The sequence below is a fragment of the Ceratotherium simum genome, chromosome 9, assembly GCF_057802395.1.
Source record: "Ceratotherium simum simum isolate JZ-2026a chromosome 9, ASM5780239v1, whole genome shotgun sequence".
NCBI classification, from domain to species: domain Eukaryota; kingdom Metazoa; phylum Chordata; class Mammalia; order Perissodactyla; family Rhinocerotidae; genus Ceratotherium; species Ceratotherium simum.
Genome location: NC_141908.1, coordinates 69,202,833 through 69,221,787, shown reverse-complemented (window position 1 = coordinate 69,221,787; position 18,955 = coordinate 69,202,833). Strand labels below are relative to the sequence as shown.

At 35.8% G+C, this 18,955-nt stretch overlaps 1 protein-coding gene across 1 annotated transcript in view; it reads left to right on the top strand.

Annotated features, from left to right (window-relative positions):
- The window catches only part of TMEFF2 (transmembrane protein with EGF like and two follistatin like domains 2), a 233,067-nt gene that overhangs the window by 167,260 nt on the left and 46,852 nt on the right, over positions 1–18,955 (top strand). Inside the window, exons 6-7 of the mRNA XM_004426747.3 lie at positions 16,137–16,285; positions 17,008–17,067. Coding sequence (XP_004426804.1) covers positions 16,137–16,285; positions 17,008–17,067 — 209 coding nt within the window. The remainder of the gene's footprint in view (positions 1–16,136; positions 16,286–17,007; positions 17,068–18,955) is intronic.

The following is an 18,955-nucleotide window of genomic DNA, read 5'->3' as shown; positions in this document are numbered from 1 at the left end:
ATCACCATTGTTTCCTGCATACACATTATTCTTTTAAAGATATAGTAGCCCTTTTATTTAGTGTAGATTGTTTAAATAGGATTCCTTATAGTGTATTACATTTAATAGGCTTGTGCCTTCTGCTATTTAAAAACATTTTCAAAAGGGTAATCATTCTTTAGCTTTAAAAAAAATAGACTACAAATTGTGCAATTTAGCCACAGTTTCAGTCTTTAATCATAAATTCTGCCAAAGGGGCACACATATTGCAGAATATGTAGCCAAATGGAACAAGTTCAAAATTAGCATCTAAAATCCTGTAACCATTTTAGTCCTTACCAGCCTGGGAAAAAAAATTTCTATGACAGCCTCCAGAATGCCATTCAACCATTTTAATGTCCCTTTGTCAGCAAAAATATTCCAATGACAAGTCACAGCTATAATTTTTAGATTTAATTTTTATAAATCATTTTTGTAGTTAAACCTTATATAGCAACATATAGTCCAATCCCTAATATTAACTCACCACCCTAACAACATGCTGTCTGCCCTGGCACAGTGTATGTATCAGGAAAGCAGAAGAGCATTGTTGCCTAAGAAATCATGCTAAGCAAAGGGAGGGATTGTCTGCTCTGCATTTGCTTGCCTTATTAACCACATTTACTGTACAGCATACTGTCTGACTAGTAGTGTCCAGAAACCGTAGTCAAAATAAAAACAATGCCTGTTAAAAGGCAATTCACTCCAAAATATTTATGCATTATTTAACATTTCTTATAATTCCAATTCATAATTTAGTAATAGCTGTGTATAATATAAGCAATAAATTAATATATATTTTTCTCCTTGTTCTATGTAAATTTCTGAACCCACAGAAAGCACTTCCATCCAGTGGAGGCCCAAGTTTATTCAGTTTTCAGGAGCTGCTATTGCATCTTTGAAATGAAATAGATCTGTTGATACAGGTATAATTGGAAGTCAGATCAGAATGATCTAATGATCCAATTACTTAAATTAGACACATAGTGAATTGTCTCAAGATGAAGAAACTGCTTGGCTGGCAAAGGCTTACCACAGACAGTAACTTTCCATCACTTCTACCTCTGCAGTAAACACTGACTCATACTTTGAAAGACAGGTGATCTTAAGGAGAGTAATAAAAAAGGTTGGTACAAATTAAATAATCATTAAAAGAAACAAGGCTGATTGAGTGTTTGTTCAGCATAAGAAGATTTTGACAGATGGAGAATCTAAACCATTTTGAGCATCGCAATGAAAAAAAAAGATTGGAATTATATAATATGGATTTTGATGCCAAAAATGTACATAGATAATGAAAAAGCTAATTGTATGCACTGCATGTAGCTTAGGGCTGTCAAACTGTGGGGATCTTTACCATTCATACTCATTACTGAAGACTGATCCTGGGGGCACAAAGTTTGTCAACGTATTTAAAATAACCTAATCCATCTAACAGGGATATTTGGCCCACTATTTTGTATAAATACTAAAATGTCTAATAACTTATACGTGGTAGGCACTCCACTTATTCAATAAATATTTATTGCACATCCACTATGAGCTAAGCATGTAATGAAATTAATAAATATTTATTGCATGTAAGAAGGAAGAAATACTTTTCTTGATAATTGAAACAAAGTAATACACATTGATCTAATTAACCATATAATGCAAATCAAAACTTTTTCTAGATCACTAAAATACAAGCACGTATTTAAGTCAGACATGTGTTCATTGATTTACTCATTTATTCACCAAGTATTTACTGAGTGCCTCTTATGTGCCAGATATGGTTCTAGGCCTGAAGAATACAGCAGTGAACAAAACAGATGAAGTCACTTTCTACACGTAGCATATATTGGAGTGGAGAAAACAGACAAACAAATCGAGTATGTAATATAATGTCAGGATTCAGAGATGGAAGTGTGCTGATTTTGAAGGCTTCAGGGAAGGCTTCTCTGAAAAGGTCATATTTGAGCCTTGTAAATATCTGATGCAAGAACATTCCAGGTGGAGGGAACAGCAAGTGAAAAGTCCTGGTGGCAGATGCATATAAGGTGGGTCCGGGGAGCAGTAAAAAGTCCAGTGTGGTTGGAGCATGGAAGGAGTGGAGAAGATTGATAAGAAATGAAATTGGAGAGGTAGCCAAGGGCTGGATCATGTAGGACCTCATAAACCATGGTAAGAACCATAGATTTTACTCTAAGGTCCATGGGATGCCTTTGCTGGGTTTTGAGGAAGGGAATGATTTGATCTCTTCCATTTTAAAAGCATCACCCTGGCTGTGCTGTAACTGACTCTGGGAAGGCAGAGTAGAAACAGAGAGAGCAGTTCAGAGGCTCTTTCATTTCCCTGGTGATTTATCCGTACAGAGCATATGTAGACTCCTCTTTAGCTGTTTTTTGATTCCTAGCATCTTAGTGTCCTAATTCTGGATCAGCTTCTACATTTTTTTTCTATGTCAGAGAAGAGAGTTTTTATGGTATACATTTTTATTAATTTTTCTCTACCTTGTCATTCCAATTTAGATCATTTTTCTCAATACAATGTTTTGAATCTCTTAGGAGCCAAGTTACTCTCTGATCTATATGAGTATAAATACCAAGCTAAGATCATCCCATTTCTTTCTAGATAAAAAAATATTTTAATTATGTTATGTTACTTTTGATTAGAATTTTACATTTAAAAAGTGCTTTTTCATAATAGAAAAATCCCAAGTTAGAGAACAGACCAGTTCATTTATTTAGGGCTAGCATTTTATCAAGGAAAATGTGAGCTTAAACTCCAACTCAGGTTGAAGGGGCCCCTGACTGATACAACATCTGGATGAGTAATGAAAGCATCCTGAATGGTTTGTTGGCATTGGTCCCATTGGTGCCTTGATATGTGTCTGATAATGATCTCAGCGAGCCCCAAGTCTGCCTGCCTGACAACCGTCAAATCTCGGTAGATCCTTTGTGAGTAAGAAAGGTATAGAATAGATGCTATTCAGTGGCACAAACAAAAGTTATCACCCAATGATTTCAAATTGTAATCAACTATGGGCTGATTTATTTAAATAGAATATATTTATGTTTTTTTATGTGCCCATTTATAGTGTGGCACTTAAAGGTACATTTCGAAAAATATAAAAGATAACGTGATAATAAGAAATATTGTTTTGAATTCAAAGAAATTAGAATTTAGCTTACTTAAGACAGAATATTGATAAATGAGGAAGAAATTGATGAATGATGAAGAAATGGATGAATAGCATGGGTAAGGATAAATCAAATCCCTACTATACACTGTGTATAATATATAGTCACAACAAGGTTAAAATAATGAAGATATTGTCAAGTTTTAGGTAATAACTTATGGTAACTTGAGCGTTTGTTATAGTCAGTAGCTTATCGGTTTCATTAAAATGATTTTTCCTCTAAGAAGTAATTCCAAACAGTCTTTTAAAAAGCATATTGTGTTCCTGCAGTGGCCACTTACTATTACTGAAAGAAAAGTCCACATTTGACTATGAGGCTTAAAAAGCTTCCGCGATGAGGCCAAGAGCAGGACCATTTTGCACAGCCATGCTTAAGAATAGAGATGTGGACATTTTAATTAGAATAAAAAGAATAGCACCATTAGCAAGTAACTCTAGCATGAAAAAATAAATGAGAGCAAAAGAATTCAATGTGACTTTATGCATGTTGCTGTGTACATTTATCTAAAATCTATAAATTTTGTTTCCACTGTGTTTGAAAGTACAAGCAGATTCATCTCTCATCTGATTTATATTGTTTCTGCATATAAATACAGTACATGTACATCATCTTTATAGACAATATATTAAAAAAATATTTTTCTACAGAATTATCAAGAATTTTGAAACTTTCCATGTCCTAAATGCTAAGCTTCTCTGCTAGATGGTAATCTCCATGAATGGCAGGGAATTTTTTCCTAAGTATTTAGATTGTATACTTGACTTAAATATTTGGAGAGAGAGAAAGCAGTAAAGAAAGAGAGGAAGGTAAAGAAGTGAAGGGCAGAGAGAAGCGGGACCAGAAAACATAGAGGAGTGAACTGAACTTATTTTTAGCATTAATCAGTAAAATGATATTCTAAGATTTTACAACAATTTGTAATATTTCTGGAAAATTAGATAAATAAGCTAATGGTTTCTATATTTTGAAAGTTACATAGAATTAAAAAAATTAAAATCTATAGGACCATGCCAAAGATCTCATTTTTAAAATAGAATACCCTGGAGATGTTATCTGTTAACAGTTTCTTTCATTTTTAACCAAAACAATGAAAGAGACGGTAGACTTCTTGTACTTCCAAACATGGCGGAGAAAAACTCAGTTTATAGATTTTAGATAAATATGCACAGCAAATAGTTCTTTTATCCACATTAGATCAAAGCTTATTTGCGTTGATCAATTAGGTGTAAGTGGAAAGGTAATGTAGTGATGGGCAGCCTGGAATGGACTGGACCAATTTAATACAAGATGAAGAATGAATTCTGCATGAGCCAGGGAAGCAATGGAACCTGCCGTGCACCAAATATCACACTAAGTTGTTTTTATTTGTTCTCCACTTATACCTGCAGACAACCTTTTGAGGTAGGTGTTATTACGAGCTAGGAGTGATTTTCTACATTTTACAGATGAGTCAAGCAACTTGCAAAATTAGGATTTTAACTCAGGTCTCTCCTTCGTTCGATAAGCATTTGTTGGGTACAGATAATGGGCTGAGGCCCTAATTACAAGATCCACGGCTCCACGTTCTTCCCACTAAACTGTGGAGACACGTGACACAGGACAGGATGGAGTAAGGGAGTAAGGCTACAGATGATGAAACAGCAAGCAACCTGGTAGAGGGAGCATCAGCCTCAGGAAGGAAGCGTTCTCAGATCACAAAGAGTGTGGTCAGAGCCCCGGACAATTAGGAATCACTGAGTAATTCACAGATTGGAAGGACATTAAGGAAATGTAAAAAAGTCAAACAGGAATGCTCATTCATCCATTCATTTGCACAACCATTCTATGTAGGATGTCTGTCTACTATGTGCAAAGCACTGTGCCAGGGGTCAGGGAGGGCAGGGGAGAATGCCAAACACCATTAGCAGGAGGACCTTACGGGAGTTCACAGCCAGGAGGCAGTCACACGTCCTTTCCCTTCTTACCTTTTAAAGCTTAATATTTTGGAGAATCTCTGAAGCATTCTTATTTCAAAGCAAAATGTTCAAACATTTCTACTTAAAACCCTTCATTCCAAGGGTTTCGGAATAGCTCAGGAGTATTTCTGGCTGACAACACTGCCATACAGCCCTGTTTGAGAGCAATCAAAACTCACTGGCAATACTGCAGGAAGTCCACGAAGCGCGCTGGCTTGAGCCTGTAAACTAAAATGCCACCATGTGTTTGCAAGTTTAACATTTCAGTGGGCGAACAAGTAAGATGAAAGAGAGAGAAAGACAGAGATGGTTCCCTTGCTATAATAAACTCTGCTCAAAAGTCGTTTTTATACAGACAGAAGCTCAATCTTAAATAGTTATTTACAAAGAAACATTATTTTACTGGAATTTCTCCCTGCACGTATTTGTTTTCAGATTTGGTTTAAACAATTTAGAAATAAATTATCCAGATCTAAATCAATGCAAAAAATATTTACCGAGCTTGGTAATTTAATCATTTAAGCAAAATGTCAAGTCTAATATTTTTTAAAGTATATTTTGAAACTATCAAAAATAATATAACAATTGTGCATACACCACCTAGTTTTAGCAAATACAAACATTTAACTATATTTGCTTTTGATCTTTTCTTTAGAAACATAACATTACAGATAAAGTTATGGACATCCCTCCTTCCTTAATCATATTTCCCAACTTCTCTTTCCAGAATTGCAGTATAGCATCCCTATGAATATTTTCATTCTTTTTCATTATTCAAATAATGAAATTTATGATAACATGCTATAATATGTATTAAACATTATTATAAAAGCAAATTTAAATTAAATAGAGCCTAAAATTAATAAGTGAAAAATAAAGGATGAGATAATCATAAAGGGAGATCATTTGATACAAGTTTTAATTATGAATGGAGTTAGTTCAGGCCAGAATAATTTAATCAATGCTTTATTTTTATACGCAATTATAACAGCATAAACTTTGTGGCCATCAGTCTGGAAAAGATAGGTTACAAAAACACTGAGAGTTAATTCCATGAGGAAATGTTACAGGTATACAAATGTCACCTTATTTTCCTACCTTTATATCATAAGATCAATAAAATCGATTGAAACTTGTTGGATAGGTATTTTAGTGTTCCATGTACCACCCATCATTCATTTTATACACACACACACACACTCTTACTCACTTGCTGCTTATCTCTGAGCTCCTGGAGAGCCAAAGAAAAGCATATTAGGTCTTAAGCTGACATTATCTAATAAAAGGAGATATGCCAGCTCATCAAGTGAAACTACCTTTTTTCTCTGAAAAGAATTATCATGTGTCCTTATAGGAAAATAAATAAAAATTAAACAAACAAATGAAAACCACCTGAACAATGTAATAGACAATATTTTCAGACTAGCAATTTTACCACAATGCAGAGCCATTTTTTTACCTACTGTTTCTTAAGTCTCGTGGATAAAATCCAAGAGCGTGATGTTAAATTGCAGCTTTATGGAAAATCTAGACCATAATGATGTTCATACATATTTACTCCCGGAAGTCCTTTGCCAAATGAAAGCATACCAGAGGGCCAGTTTGTAAAATGTAAACTTGAAGCCTGAAGTGGGTATGGGAATCCCGCAGCTGGGCCCAAGGGAAAGTGCCGAAACATTCCACACGATCGTGACAGAGAGGAGTGAGTGGGAATTTAGTCTAGCATGTTACTCAAATGCAACTTTTTCTCCTAATTTCATTGTGTTATTTTTTCTTCCAACTTTTTATTCTGGGTTGTCGTGCCTTCTGACTTTGTTGTGCGTTAAGACCCATCCAGTCATAGAAACCACACTTCTTAGTAATCAGAGTCACCCTTGGTTATTGAATATGTTTTCCAGCTTAATGAGGAAGAGCATACACATGATGCTAAGGAGGGATTTTTGCTTCAAGATACTTTTAAAAATGTATATGAGTAAGAAGAATTGTTTACTTTATTTCAAGATGTAAATGCAGCTGTAAATAATCCTGAGAAAAATGCGACTGTGATACATGAAAATGGATCACGAGTTAACTCCCGCTTCAGCTGGAGCATATATACGAAGCGGGGCGCGGCTGCATGCGCTGCGCTGTGGGGAGCCTTCCCCTGCCCTCTAAGGCAGCGGGCCTTCATAAGGACCTGCTGTCACAGTCGGCTGACATCCATCCAGATCAGGCTGGGTATACTCTCAGGCTGGGTATACATTAGTACAAGGAACAGTTCTCGTTAGACTGCAGTTAAGGGTGCTTACATGATACGAACATCATGATAGAACCCTGTTTGCCCCCGTCCCGGTAGCAAAAAAGGAAAATTCTCTCTATTAGGAGAGGAAAGAATGCCTTCCTGAGTCCCACACACAGCTGCCTCCCTGAGCCTGGCTGCTCCTCTCATAAGTTTCCGATTTGGAACACAGCACAGGTCAGGAAAGAAAGCAGGAAAGGGCAGAGCCGGAAGGGCACGTGGTGACATTTTTGCCTGAGTACTTCACTGTAATATACCTTAAGAATCAAGCCACTAAGCCCTATTGATTCTTCCTTTTCTTCCCTAGTCCCTCTAGCTGACGGCATAGCCTGGTGACTAGTCCCTCTGCCTGCACTCCCCTCCAAGCGGAATCTTCCTAAAGCACCCCTTTCATCACGTTGACCTTCTCGTCACCCTATGCTCAAACAGCTTTCAGGACTCCCCACTGCCTACAAGATAAAGGCCACTCCTTGGGCTGGAATCCAGGCCCTTTACAATCTGTCAAGTGTTGTATTCCGCAGCTTTTGATGGAAAGAGTTCATTCCAATCAGACTGATCTATTGGTGGTCCCCCCCCAGCAGCAGGTGTGCTGTCTGCCTCCGCACATTTCCCCACGTCATTCACTCAGGCTACAATTCTGTTAAATCCCGCCCATCTTTTGAGATAGTTCAGTTTCCACCATTTTATCCATATCTTGTGAGCATTAAACCTGGGTGTCCTGTGGAAGTGGGAGCTAAGTGCCTGGCACAGGGGATCCTCTATAGTTCGGTCTTCTTTCTCACCACCCTATCTTGGTTTTACTTGGTAGATCACTTCTGCTGACTGCTCCGCCATTGACGTTTTGGGTCAATGCATTTAATCGCCTGACCCTGTCACCTGACACCACACACATATCACCTGTAGCATGGAGGAAAGCTTTTTAATGCATGTCACTGAATTATGTACCTTCAACAAGAATACTGAATTCCTTATAATGGAATGAAGGGGAGAGAGAAAAAGGGTGTGGCTGCAGGCAGAGGAGTTGAGATTTCTCAATAGGCTATGCAAGCTATCTGCCTTAGAAAGAGCTAAGGAACTTGCTTAAGTGCTGATTTCTGAGTCCTATCCCAGACCTATCGCATCGGAACTTCTCGTAGTGAATCTTACATACACTAAATTTGGAAAATCTCTTAGTCTTAGAAAGTGATAAAGAGTGTTTAGTACAATTGCAACTCACACAGCTGCCCATCAGAGTCACCTGTAGCATTTTTGATGACTATGGTTACCTTGGCCTCACACCAAGGTAACCTCCTAAATAAGACTCTCTGGGTTGGGGCTCAAGGTTGAAATATTCCACAGAAGGTTTTGATCTGCATCCAGGATCCGAAACCACAAAGCCAAAAGTTAATTACCACCCATATTTATTGGGTAATTCTTCTCAGACACTTTGTTAAGCAGTTTATGTGCATTATTCCATTTAATCTCTACAATCCTGAGTTAGTATCTCCATTTTCACCTGGGAAAATTAAGTAACTAGACCAATGTCATATGGCCAGTCAATGAGCAAGCCTCAATTAAACACAGGTCTGTCTGACACCAAATTCTGAGCTCTAGCGGCATTCCCCATCTACCTTTAGTATATTAGGCGTTGTTTCAATCCATGGCCATCAGTCTGTTTCCCAGGAATTGTTCCCCCTGTTCAGTATGTGATTCTGTTTTTGAAAGTTCTGACACCACCCAGGGGAAGGGTTTCTCAGCTCAGTTTCCCTTCGTTGAGACACCCATTGACTGGCTATTTGTTGCCCTAGGCTTTTTCCAATCCTTGAGTCCCAATATTCCCAAGACTTTTCCTATATAATAGGCCAACTTCTATGCTTTACCACCTTATAAAGAGTTGGATATTAATGGCAAATAAGGATAAGCCTGGTGCCCCTTGGAAAACCTCAGTGCAGTCCTGGGTCACGTGTCTGGAGAAGGACATTGTTCCTTCCTCCTAGGTTTCAAAACTTAAAAGGATTACCCTTCTCAAATTAAAAAAAATTATTGACCCAAGCTCACATATGTCACCTGAGTAACAATATGGTAGACCTGCTAGCCTTACCTCTCCGTCAATGCTTTTCCACACTTTGTGTGGAGGGTTTAAGTTTTCAATGGATTTTCACGTCATCTCATTTTTTCCCTCACAACTCACAGTCATTCCTGACTTGTAGTTTCTGTACAGATAAAATACTTATAATCAAGTTTCATCAAAAGGAGTGACGTGAAAGTTAATGAGAAAATGGGCTTAAAGTATCAGAAGAATCTTGAATGAAAGGTACACATTGTTTTTACTGTTATTAATATAATGCAGCTCATCCGTTACGGTTGTGATGGAGAGCACAGACAGTGGCTCTGACCTCATTTACTGGCCAGGCCAGAAGGGTCTGCATAATAGCCCCAGAGACAGAAGGCTCAAGGGAAACAAACCAGTCAAGGTCCAAAACAACCCCCTGAAAGCCACCTTCCCTGTGGTGCAATTGGGTGCTTTAAAACTGATTAGGATGTTGTATGGTCAAAATGCGGAATGGACACCAAGTCACGGACCTTGGGAGAGGAATAAGTGACAGGCATGTGTAACAGATGAAACAAAGTCCAGTGAAACTAGAGGGCAGCCACAAACCCGACACATGAATAAGTAATCTGCTACCTGGCAGCGTTTGCATCCTCACACTCTAGCGAGGCATTCCTAGGTACACATGAAAGGCTTATTTAACTCGTTGCAGAACATCCATGGAAGAGCCATTTCAAAGGCAGCAGGGAGCTAAATTAATGTCAAGCTCCCAAAATATTCATGAGGTAATTATAAATGTATGTGAATTGTCTTAGCCACCACCTTTCATTTCTTATAATTTAGGTTCTTCACTCCATCAAGCGGTCTTTTAAAACTATTGAATGTTTCTCTACTTTCTTACAATTCAAAGTGCTAAGGTTTTCAGTCAATGTTAATTTTCTTTGAAAAATTTTCAGAGGGTAGTATTTCCACATAGAGGTCCCTGAAATTATTATTTTCAAGTAGGGCTGATTCTTTTTCTTTGCAGCCTAGAAGAAAAGAGATCTAGGTAATCGCAGTGTCAAAATGTCAAAAGACTGAGATAGGTTGAAAAAAAGAAGAAGGAAAGAAAAGAAAACACAAAAAACCTCAAAGGCGTCCATGCAGTCCTCAGCCTTACAAATCCTTGGCTCACATGAAATCCTTGTGACATGCTGTAATTAACTAGTTACTCCTCTCAGAATGAATAATAATACAATTATTTGCCAAAAGCAGTGAAGAAAGGATAGTTTCTGTTTTTAAAAATGTCCGCCTTTCATTTCTGTAGGAAAAAAACCTGGATTAATTTACATAAAGTGCTAGAGCACAGAGTGACCTGCAATTTCATCATTATACTGTATGGTAATTCTATTATCTTTTTATCAGAGCCTTATATTTTTCAATGGTTTGAGATAGCAATAAACTCACAAATCACTACCATGTTCAAATTATATTGGTTCTTAAAAACTGTACCTGAGTACCACAGAATATAAGTAGTAACCTGGATGGCAAAAATATGTCTTTTTCACAATTGGACTTTGATGCCATTGAGGCCACTAAGGGTTAGTGCTCTGTTTCCTTTGTCTGTGTAGACAAAAATAAAATGAGGAAGGTGAACCTTAGTTCTTCAAAGGCCTTCTCCTTCCTTAGAGATTCCATGTGCCAAGTAGCACAAAGTTGGGTGAGAGTTTAAGTGAATCTATCACTTGTTCTCTCTCCTACATGTTAACGTCTAGACAATGATTGTTTTCTTTAACTCCTTCCAACGCCTTCCCATCATTCTCTCAGTAACTCATTCAACAGTCACTTATTGAAGACTTGCTATGATGCACAGTACCAGGTACCAAGAATTCAAAGCTAAAAAAGACATGTTGCCCTTGAGAATGTTGCAGAAAAGCAAAGATATAAACTAGTAAATAGGCACATGAACAGTGCAGTAAATGCCATCACGGAGCCCACTCTCCACACACACACACTCATACACAAATTCATTCACTTGTATAAACACACAAAACCCTTCTGCCCTATGAATATGAACTTCCAAAAATTCCAGACTCTTTAAAGGTTTGAAGCAGAGACTTGGAAAAGATTTAGTGCTAAAACTTTCCAATTTTGTGATTTTAGTAAAGTCAGATGGGGTGTGTGTGTGTGTGTGTGTGTGTGTTTGTCTAAATGTGTGTTTTATGTGAAGCCAACTTTATATAGGGTTTATTAAGGATAAACTATTCTGAACAATTGATGCCGTAAGTGACAGATTAATTTAATATATATCAGATTAGTTACTGATTCTAACACCAGGTATTAGCTCAGAATGTCTTAAAAAGAATATTCACTGATATACCCCTATGATACTGAAAAGCCTGGATCACCTGTTTAGGAAGGCAGAGACTAAGAGTCAATGTGATTTAAATTCATAAAGTCATAATAAATATCCCAAGAGTAGACATAGCCTTGTTTTTTCAAGTCCTAATCATCCAAAATATTCCTTTAATTAGTTAATAGTAGGAATTTGGATCTGTCTTGTTTTTCATTGTACTGAACAGTATGTGGAACAGTGCAGGCTCTGGCATCAGACTGCCTGTATTTAAAATTAGGTTCTTTCCTGTACAAGCTGTGTGACTTCTCCAAGCCTCAATTTTCTTAGCTGGAAGATGGAGATAGTAATAGCAGCTACCTCATGGAGACAGAAGTATAAAAGGAGTAATAGCATATAAAGCATATAGCACTGGGACAGGCACTATCATTAAGTAAGCAAGTATTATTATTATCATTATCCTCAAACTCAATTGAATATTCATTTGATCTCAGTGAAGATATTTAATGTTTGCCAAGAAAATTATTTAGCTACCCTGTCTGTTTTTATGGCAGTATAGTGATGATAATTTATATTAATTTTATCCTTTCTTGAAGGATATAAAAGCATGTTACTGTGTTCATTTATTTCATTTATTTATCTATTGAACAGGTAGTTATTGAAATCTTAGTGTATGCAAAGTATGGGGCAAGGCAAGGAACACAAAGATAATTTTACCAATTGAGGTCAAGATGGACTTAGAGTTTCAGATCATGGCCAGGAATCTTGCATGGTTTTCTAACTAATTAAACTTAATAAACTTGGATACAAAAAATACAATAAAAAGTGATCATATAACCAGAGTTCATTGGTCTTATATAAACATAGAAATGATGGGTCCTTGGTAAGCCAGTCACAACATTTCCTTTTCCCCAAGCTACATAGTTTTAAAGCCATTTCAGGAAATTGTTGAAGCTTCTTCTACTCATTCAAAGAAAGACAGATATTCTCCATAGGCTTCCAGTTTCCAATGGTTGCTGAAATTCATAAGCAAAAATTTTTTTATTATATCTTGCACTGATTTAAAATACGCAAGGCCACAGAGGAGGGAGGAAAGAGGGAGCTATAATGACAGTAGACAGTAGGGAAGAAGAAAAATATAATCCATGCTTTCATGAAGCGTGTATCCCAGCAAAACTATACCTTACTTTCACCTAAAGGAGTCTAGGTCCTCCTTTTGAGATGAGAATAGAAATGCCAAATGTCTATACTTTTTTCTTAGCCATTCCCTGAAAGGCTTTATTTAAGGCAGCAAGTCAGGAATTTCCAAAGGGGAGACAAACCCTGAAAGGATGCCCTGGGAGGGCAGTGCCGGGAAAGGGAAGATGTAGGCAGCAGAAAACCTGTGGGACTAAGATCACATCAGTCAAACTGAAAAAGAAAATAGCCAATTGGGAAAGGAGGATCTTGTAAGACATCCTGAACAATTGTTTAATTTGGTGCTGTGGCTTAATTAAGTGAATTTTTCATGGAACATTGAATCTAGCCAATTGAATTCAACGAAATTTTGTCTTTCCATCTCTATTCTCATTTCACCATTTTGTTAGGCTATCAAATGGATTTTTGGACTGCCAATCATTTTTCTGTCAAGATTATGTATGGTGTACATCCTGAATTTCTTTGGACGCAATCTGGAGAAAACTGCAAAGCCCTTGATATATTACATAATTTACTATTTAGATAAAAGAGAGAACATACTTTTTTCTTTGTTTTTCTGCTGCTAACAGATAATTGTTTCAGTCCTTTCGAGGAGATAGACCCTAGAGTCTAACACAATAACAATCTAAACCTAAACTGGCTTGAAGGCAAATGAACCACTTTTTAAAAAATACAAACTGTCAGTCCCCTCCCCTCTTTATTTATTAAAAATGGTTAAGGAGGACAAGCCTGATCTACAAAGGCACTTCTCTAAATCCACTGTAAAAAAGTCCAAAAGCTCTTTGAACATGTAGGCAGCTCCTGATCTCAGATTTTTCAGATGCCAAGAATCAGCCGAGGTAGCAGTGTCATGATCCCAGTAGCTGTCACAGGCAACATCATAGCCAAGGTAGGAGCACCACTCCTCAATGACTTAAGCGTTTAGAGATGGTTACCCTCTGTCCTGGCTATTTGTTCCTAAATAGGTAAAAGTAAAAATAACCAAGTGTTCCTAAAGCAGTTCCCTTACAAAAAGAAAAAAAGTTTTAAGTGCATTAGCACATTTTCTGCTAGCATTTTTAACAGAGATGTAGGTAATTCTGATACAAGTGGTCTAAGAACTACACTTTCAGAAGCACTGATGTTCAGACAAACCCTCTCTTACTCAATCAACAAACCAAGCAAGCAGTGATTCCCAGGAAGTGAGACTAGTGCCAGGCTGACTGCTTAAGAAAACAGAGTCAGCTACTCTACTGCTGGGTATTTATCCAAAGAACATGAAAACATGAATGCGCAAAGATATATGCACCACTATGTTCATTGCAGCATTATTGGCAATAGCCAAGACTTGGACGCAACCTAGCTGCCCATCAAGGGACAAATAGATAAAGAAGATGTGGTATATATACACAATGAAATACTACTCAGCCATAAAAAAGATGAAATCTTGCCATTTGCAATAACGTGAATGGACCTTGAGGGTATTATGCTAAGTGAAATAAGTCAGATGGAGAAAGTCAAATACCATATGATCTCACTCATAAATAGAAGACAAAAATAACAACAAACAAACACATGAAGACAGAGATTGGATTGGTGGTTACCAGAGGAGAAGGGGGGAGGGGGGAAGGCAAAAGAGGAGATTCACACGTGTATGGCGATGGACGGTAATTAGTCTTTGGGTGGTGAACATGATGTAATCTACACAAAAATCAAACTATAATAATGTATACCTGAAATTTACATAATGTTATAAATCAATGTTACCTCAATTAAAAAAATGAAAAAGATAAGAAAACAAGAGTCCTGGTTCTACCCCCATATTTACTAGAGCCAGAAACCTGCTTATAGATCGATATATTTAAAAGTTTCCTGGGAAATTCTAATACACAGCCTGTGTGTGGTGAGAGGAAAGGGATTATATTTTACTTTAACACGTCTGTAGGGGGTCCTTGTTCCACAATTTACCAGCTCCCTGACCTTTTGTGATATCATTGGTCTGTAAAATGGCTCTTGTGAAGATTAAATAAAGCAAGGCATGTTAAGAACCCAGCATGCAGTAAGCTAGTTGTTATTGTTATCATTATCTTATATGCCTAGCTCTAAGTAAGATATACAGAAGTCAAATGTGTGGTTCACCACTTTGAGAAGCATATAATCTATTTAGAAAACAGTATAAATATTAATAAAATTTAAAATATGAGTTTATATTCTAAGGCAGTAACATATTTACACACACATAAAAAAACACAATATTCTGAGTCACAAAGTAGACTGTGAAATACAGAGAATTATAAGAACATAGAAAAAATCATATAAAATTTACTTTAAAATGTCTGATTCTTCTACTTCAAGTGACCTAATTCTCATTAATTCACCAAATTTTTTTTTACATTATAGAAAAATATTAAAATCATGAGTGATAATTGACTTTATTAGTCAAAGCTAGAATTAGAAAAAGAATAATAATATCAAAGAAAGAGGTCCATGGGATAGGCTTCAGGGCCCACGAAACCCCTGAAATTTTATGCAAAAAGTTGTTTATATGAGTATTTCTGAGGAGAGAGCCATCCCTTTCATTTGATTCTCCAAGGGTTTTCTGGCCCCCCAAAAATGTGAGGGACTGCTGAAAATTCCTGTTTAGTACATGTTATGCTCATCTTCATGTACACTGAAGAAATTTAACTCCTGATTGCATTCCAAATAATCTCTTGTTTACTTTCTCTTAAATGTCCTCTGAATCATTTTCCTCAAGCTTTCACCATTCAGGTCTCCTGAGAAAAGAAGTAACAGTTAAGATTTCATTTAAGGAAATTGTAAAGCAGAGTTTCATGGCTACCTCAGCCTATTCAAATTCTGCAGGCATCAGCATGGAAGTTCATGTACATGTTTTAAAAGTTACAGGGGCAGAGATTAAGTGAAGATTATTTTCTGAGTTTTCCCCTTTTATTTTGTATCCATTTCTCAGTCTTTTGAATTATTTTCGATTAGTTCTGTGTTTCTTTTCATCTCAGGTAGAAAAGTGAAGGAACTTCCCTGAAAGGATACAATTCAATTTTACCAACTCGCTTTTTGCCAGCCTAGCAATTCTTCCACTTTGTGTTTTATTTATAATGTGGTAACGACACTATTGATGTCACATATTTTTATTTCTCTTTTCCGTTAGGTGCGTGTGCAACATTGACTGTTCTCAAACCAACTTCAATCCCCTCTGTGCTTCTGATGGGAAATCTTATGATAATGCATGTCAAATCAAAGAAGCATCATGTCAGAAACAGGAGAAAATTGAAGTCATGTCGTTGGGTCGATGTCAAGGTAATTGGTAAACCAAAATTCGTTTCAAAGAATGTTTTTAGTCTTTGTGTAGAAATGAAAAGTGAAGATAACTGCTTATTAGGCAGCTATTTCATTTCTGAAAGGCAGTTCTGATTCGTAATGGATAGTTGAGTTGTAGCATTTGTGGTGATTATAGAAGTTTGAGGGCCTATCGGCAAACAGTCCATATAATGGGACTGTATCTTCATAGTGCCATAAACACTATTCTGAAACTAATATTCAGAAGCTAGCAGACATTCTCCTTGCAGAGGAAAAAAGAAAGTCAACATAATATTTAGCAAAGAATCTGACTTTATTAGACAACCTTGAAATTAAAAGCAAATCATGCCATTTTTGTGCATTGATTCAATAGAAATATTTCAATTATATTTTTAAAAGCAGGATGTACTAGAATGTTCTATTTTGTTTCTTGTTCCCCAAAGCAAACATTTACTTGCTTTTTGACTTGTTATTCTTTTACCCAACTTATCTCAGTTATGATTGTGAACCTTCTCCTTGCCCTAAACTTTAGAAAGCTGGTATTATTCTATTGTTCACCCTCAAACAGAAATTGACGTTGTAAATCTTTGTATAAAGGTTGCTTAGAACTATAGTTGTAAAAACTCCTTAACTGAAATGAAGATACTGTTGGAGGGATAATATAAGTTTGACATTAGATATTTATGAAACAGTTAATCTTTATTGTTAATTTTTTAACACAGATAACACAACTACAACTACTAAATCTGAAGATGGGCATTATGCAAGAACAGATTATGCAGGTACATAATATTTTCTGCTACAAAATATGAGCACTTCTATAAAAAAGTCCTGGGGAATCATTGTTTACCATTGATCCTAAGTTGAGCCTTGCAAGACTTCTGACATGCGCTAGACTTCTCTCCTTAGTTCAAACTTTCAATAGGCAAGAGTAAATTTCTGTTGAAGCAAATAAGACACTCTTTTTGCCCGAGTTAAAGCAATTGTCAAAAATGTCATAAGATATAATTAACTTGTTTTGACAGCACAAATGGCACAAATGACAAAACATTTATCAAATTAATGGGCACCAATGGAAATTAATGCAATTTTTGGCAGTATATTGTAATAAATGCACATGTTCTTGTTTGAATTTTTATAAAAGTCAACAATAAAAAAGTTGACTAGTCTCTAAAAAAAGCTAGAAAGAAAGGACAGCTATAACTAGTAATACCAGCTGTCTGTATTTAGGTGCAAAGTTAAAAAGGTATGTATAATTTATTTTAAAAAATAATAAATTCCTTCAATTTATTTAGATACTAAAATGTAGCTTCTGATACATGCAAAATTATAAACCATTTTATGTAAAAATGTAAATCTTATTTAGCAATTATAGTATTATTTTGAGGAATATTTCTGCCTAATATAATTTTCCTTGGGTGAGAAATAATTTATGGGTATGCAAATGGGGTTTTAATAGATTCTTAAATTTTATAGAAATTTAGGCTAATAAATATAAAAATAAAATTATTTGGGTTGATAATGATATGTAGGGCTTTAAAAAAAAAAATACAAGGTTTCCATTTGGCTGTTAAGCATTTCTAACTAGATTTACAGCCAATAGTCAATCAAAAAGATTTGCTTCTTATCTTTCAAAAGATGTACTACCATTGATTCTTTCTGAAATTTCATTTTCTTTAACAATATTTCTGATATTATACACAAAATAAATCTTGATTAAATTTTAAAATAAATTAGTCTATCACATGTTTTACTTATAGACCTCAGACCTCTCAGAATTTGGGAATAATAAAAGGATTCTTTTTTTTTAATTTTACATTTTTATCTTAATGTTTTTCAACATGTAAATAAAACGTTTCATGTGCTAGAAACTTGGAATTATCATGGACAATGATACGTGGAAACACATTAGTTCTCCTGTTGTATAGCTGTTCCCAAAGAGTCCAGGAGAGATATTAATAGGTGTTTCTTGAAAAGAATAGTCTATGGTCAATAAGTTTGGAAAGAGCCCAGGTAAACAAATGAATTTTTTACCTAGAATTTTTCACAGCTCTTATATGCACTGTGAAATTTTTAATAGATATACATCTTTATTTTTATTTTTTTTACTTTTTGTTGTGAAGAATTTCATATATATATACAAAACACACACAAATGTAAGCTAGATAGTATCACCAACCCACATGTCCTCATCACTCAGATTCAGTAATATCAACCCATGGCTAACCTAGCCCTCTCCCCACCCACTTCCTCTTTCCCTCCTTTCAAAATATGTGGAAATAAATCCCAGAAATTGCATCATTTCATTCATGAATACTTTAACCTGCATCTCTAAAAGGTCAATCCTTTTTTAACAAAATTACAATGTCATTATCACACCTAAAATAAATGTGAATAAATCCTTATAATACATAGCTTTTATCGAACTTATTTGATGAATAACACATTTTTGGTGGCATGTTTTGCCGTACTAATGTTGCCAAGAATGCACTTTGGAATATGCTGATCCACAGGAAAATATTAAAAGTAATAAAAGATAATAATGGAAAAATCAAGTTCTGAAGCTAATAATACATATTTTATATTTTAAATGAAATCACATTTAAATTCTATATTTTTATTATAAATAATAACTATGTCTTGACAGCATTATAAGCTGCTACCTGGCAT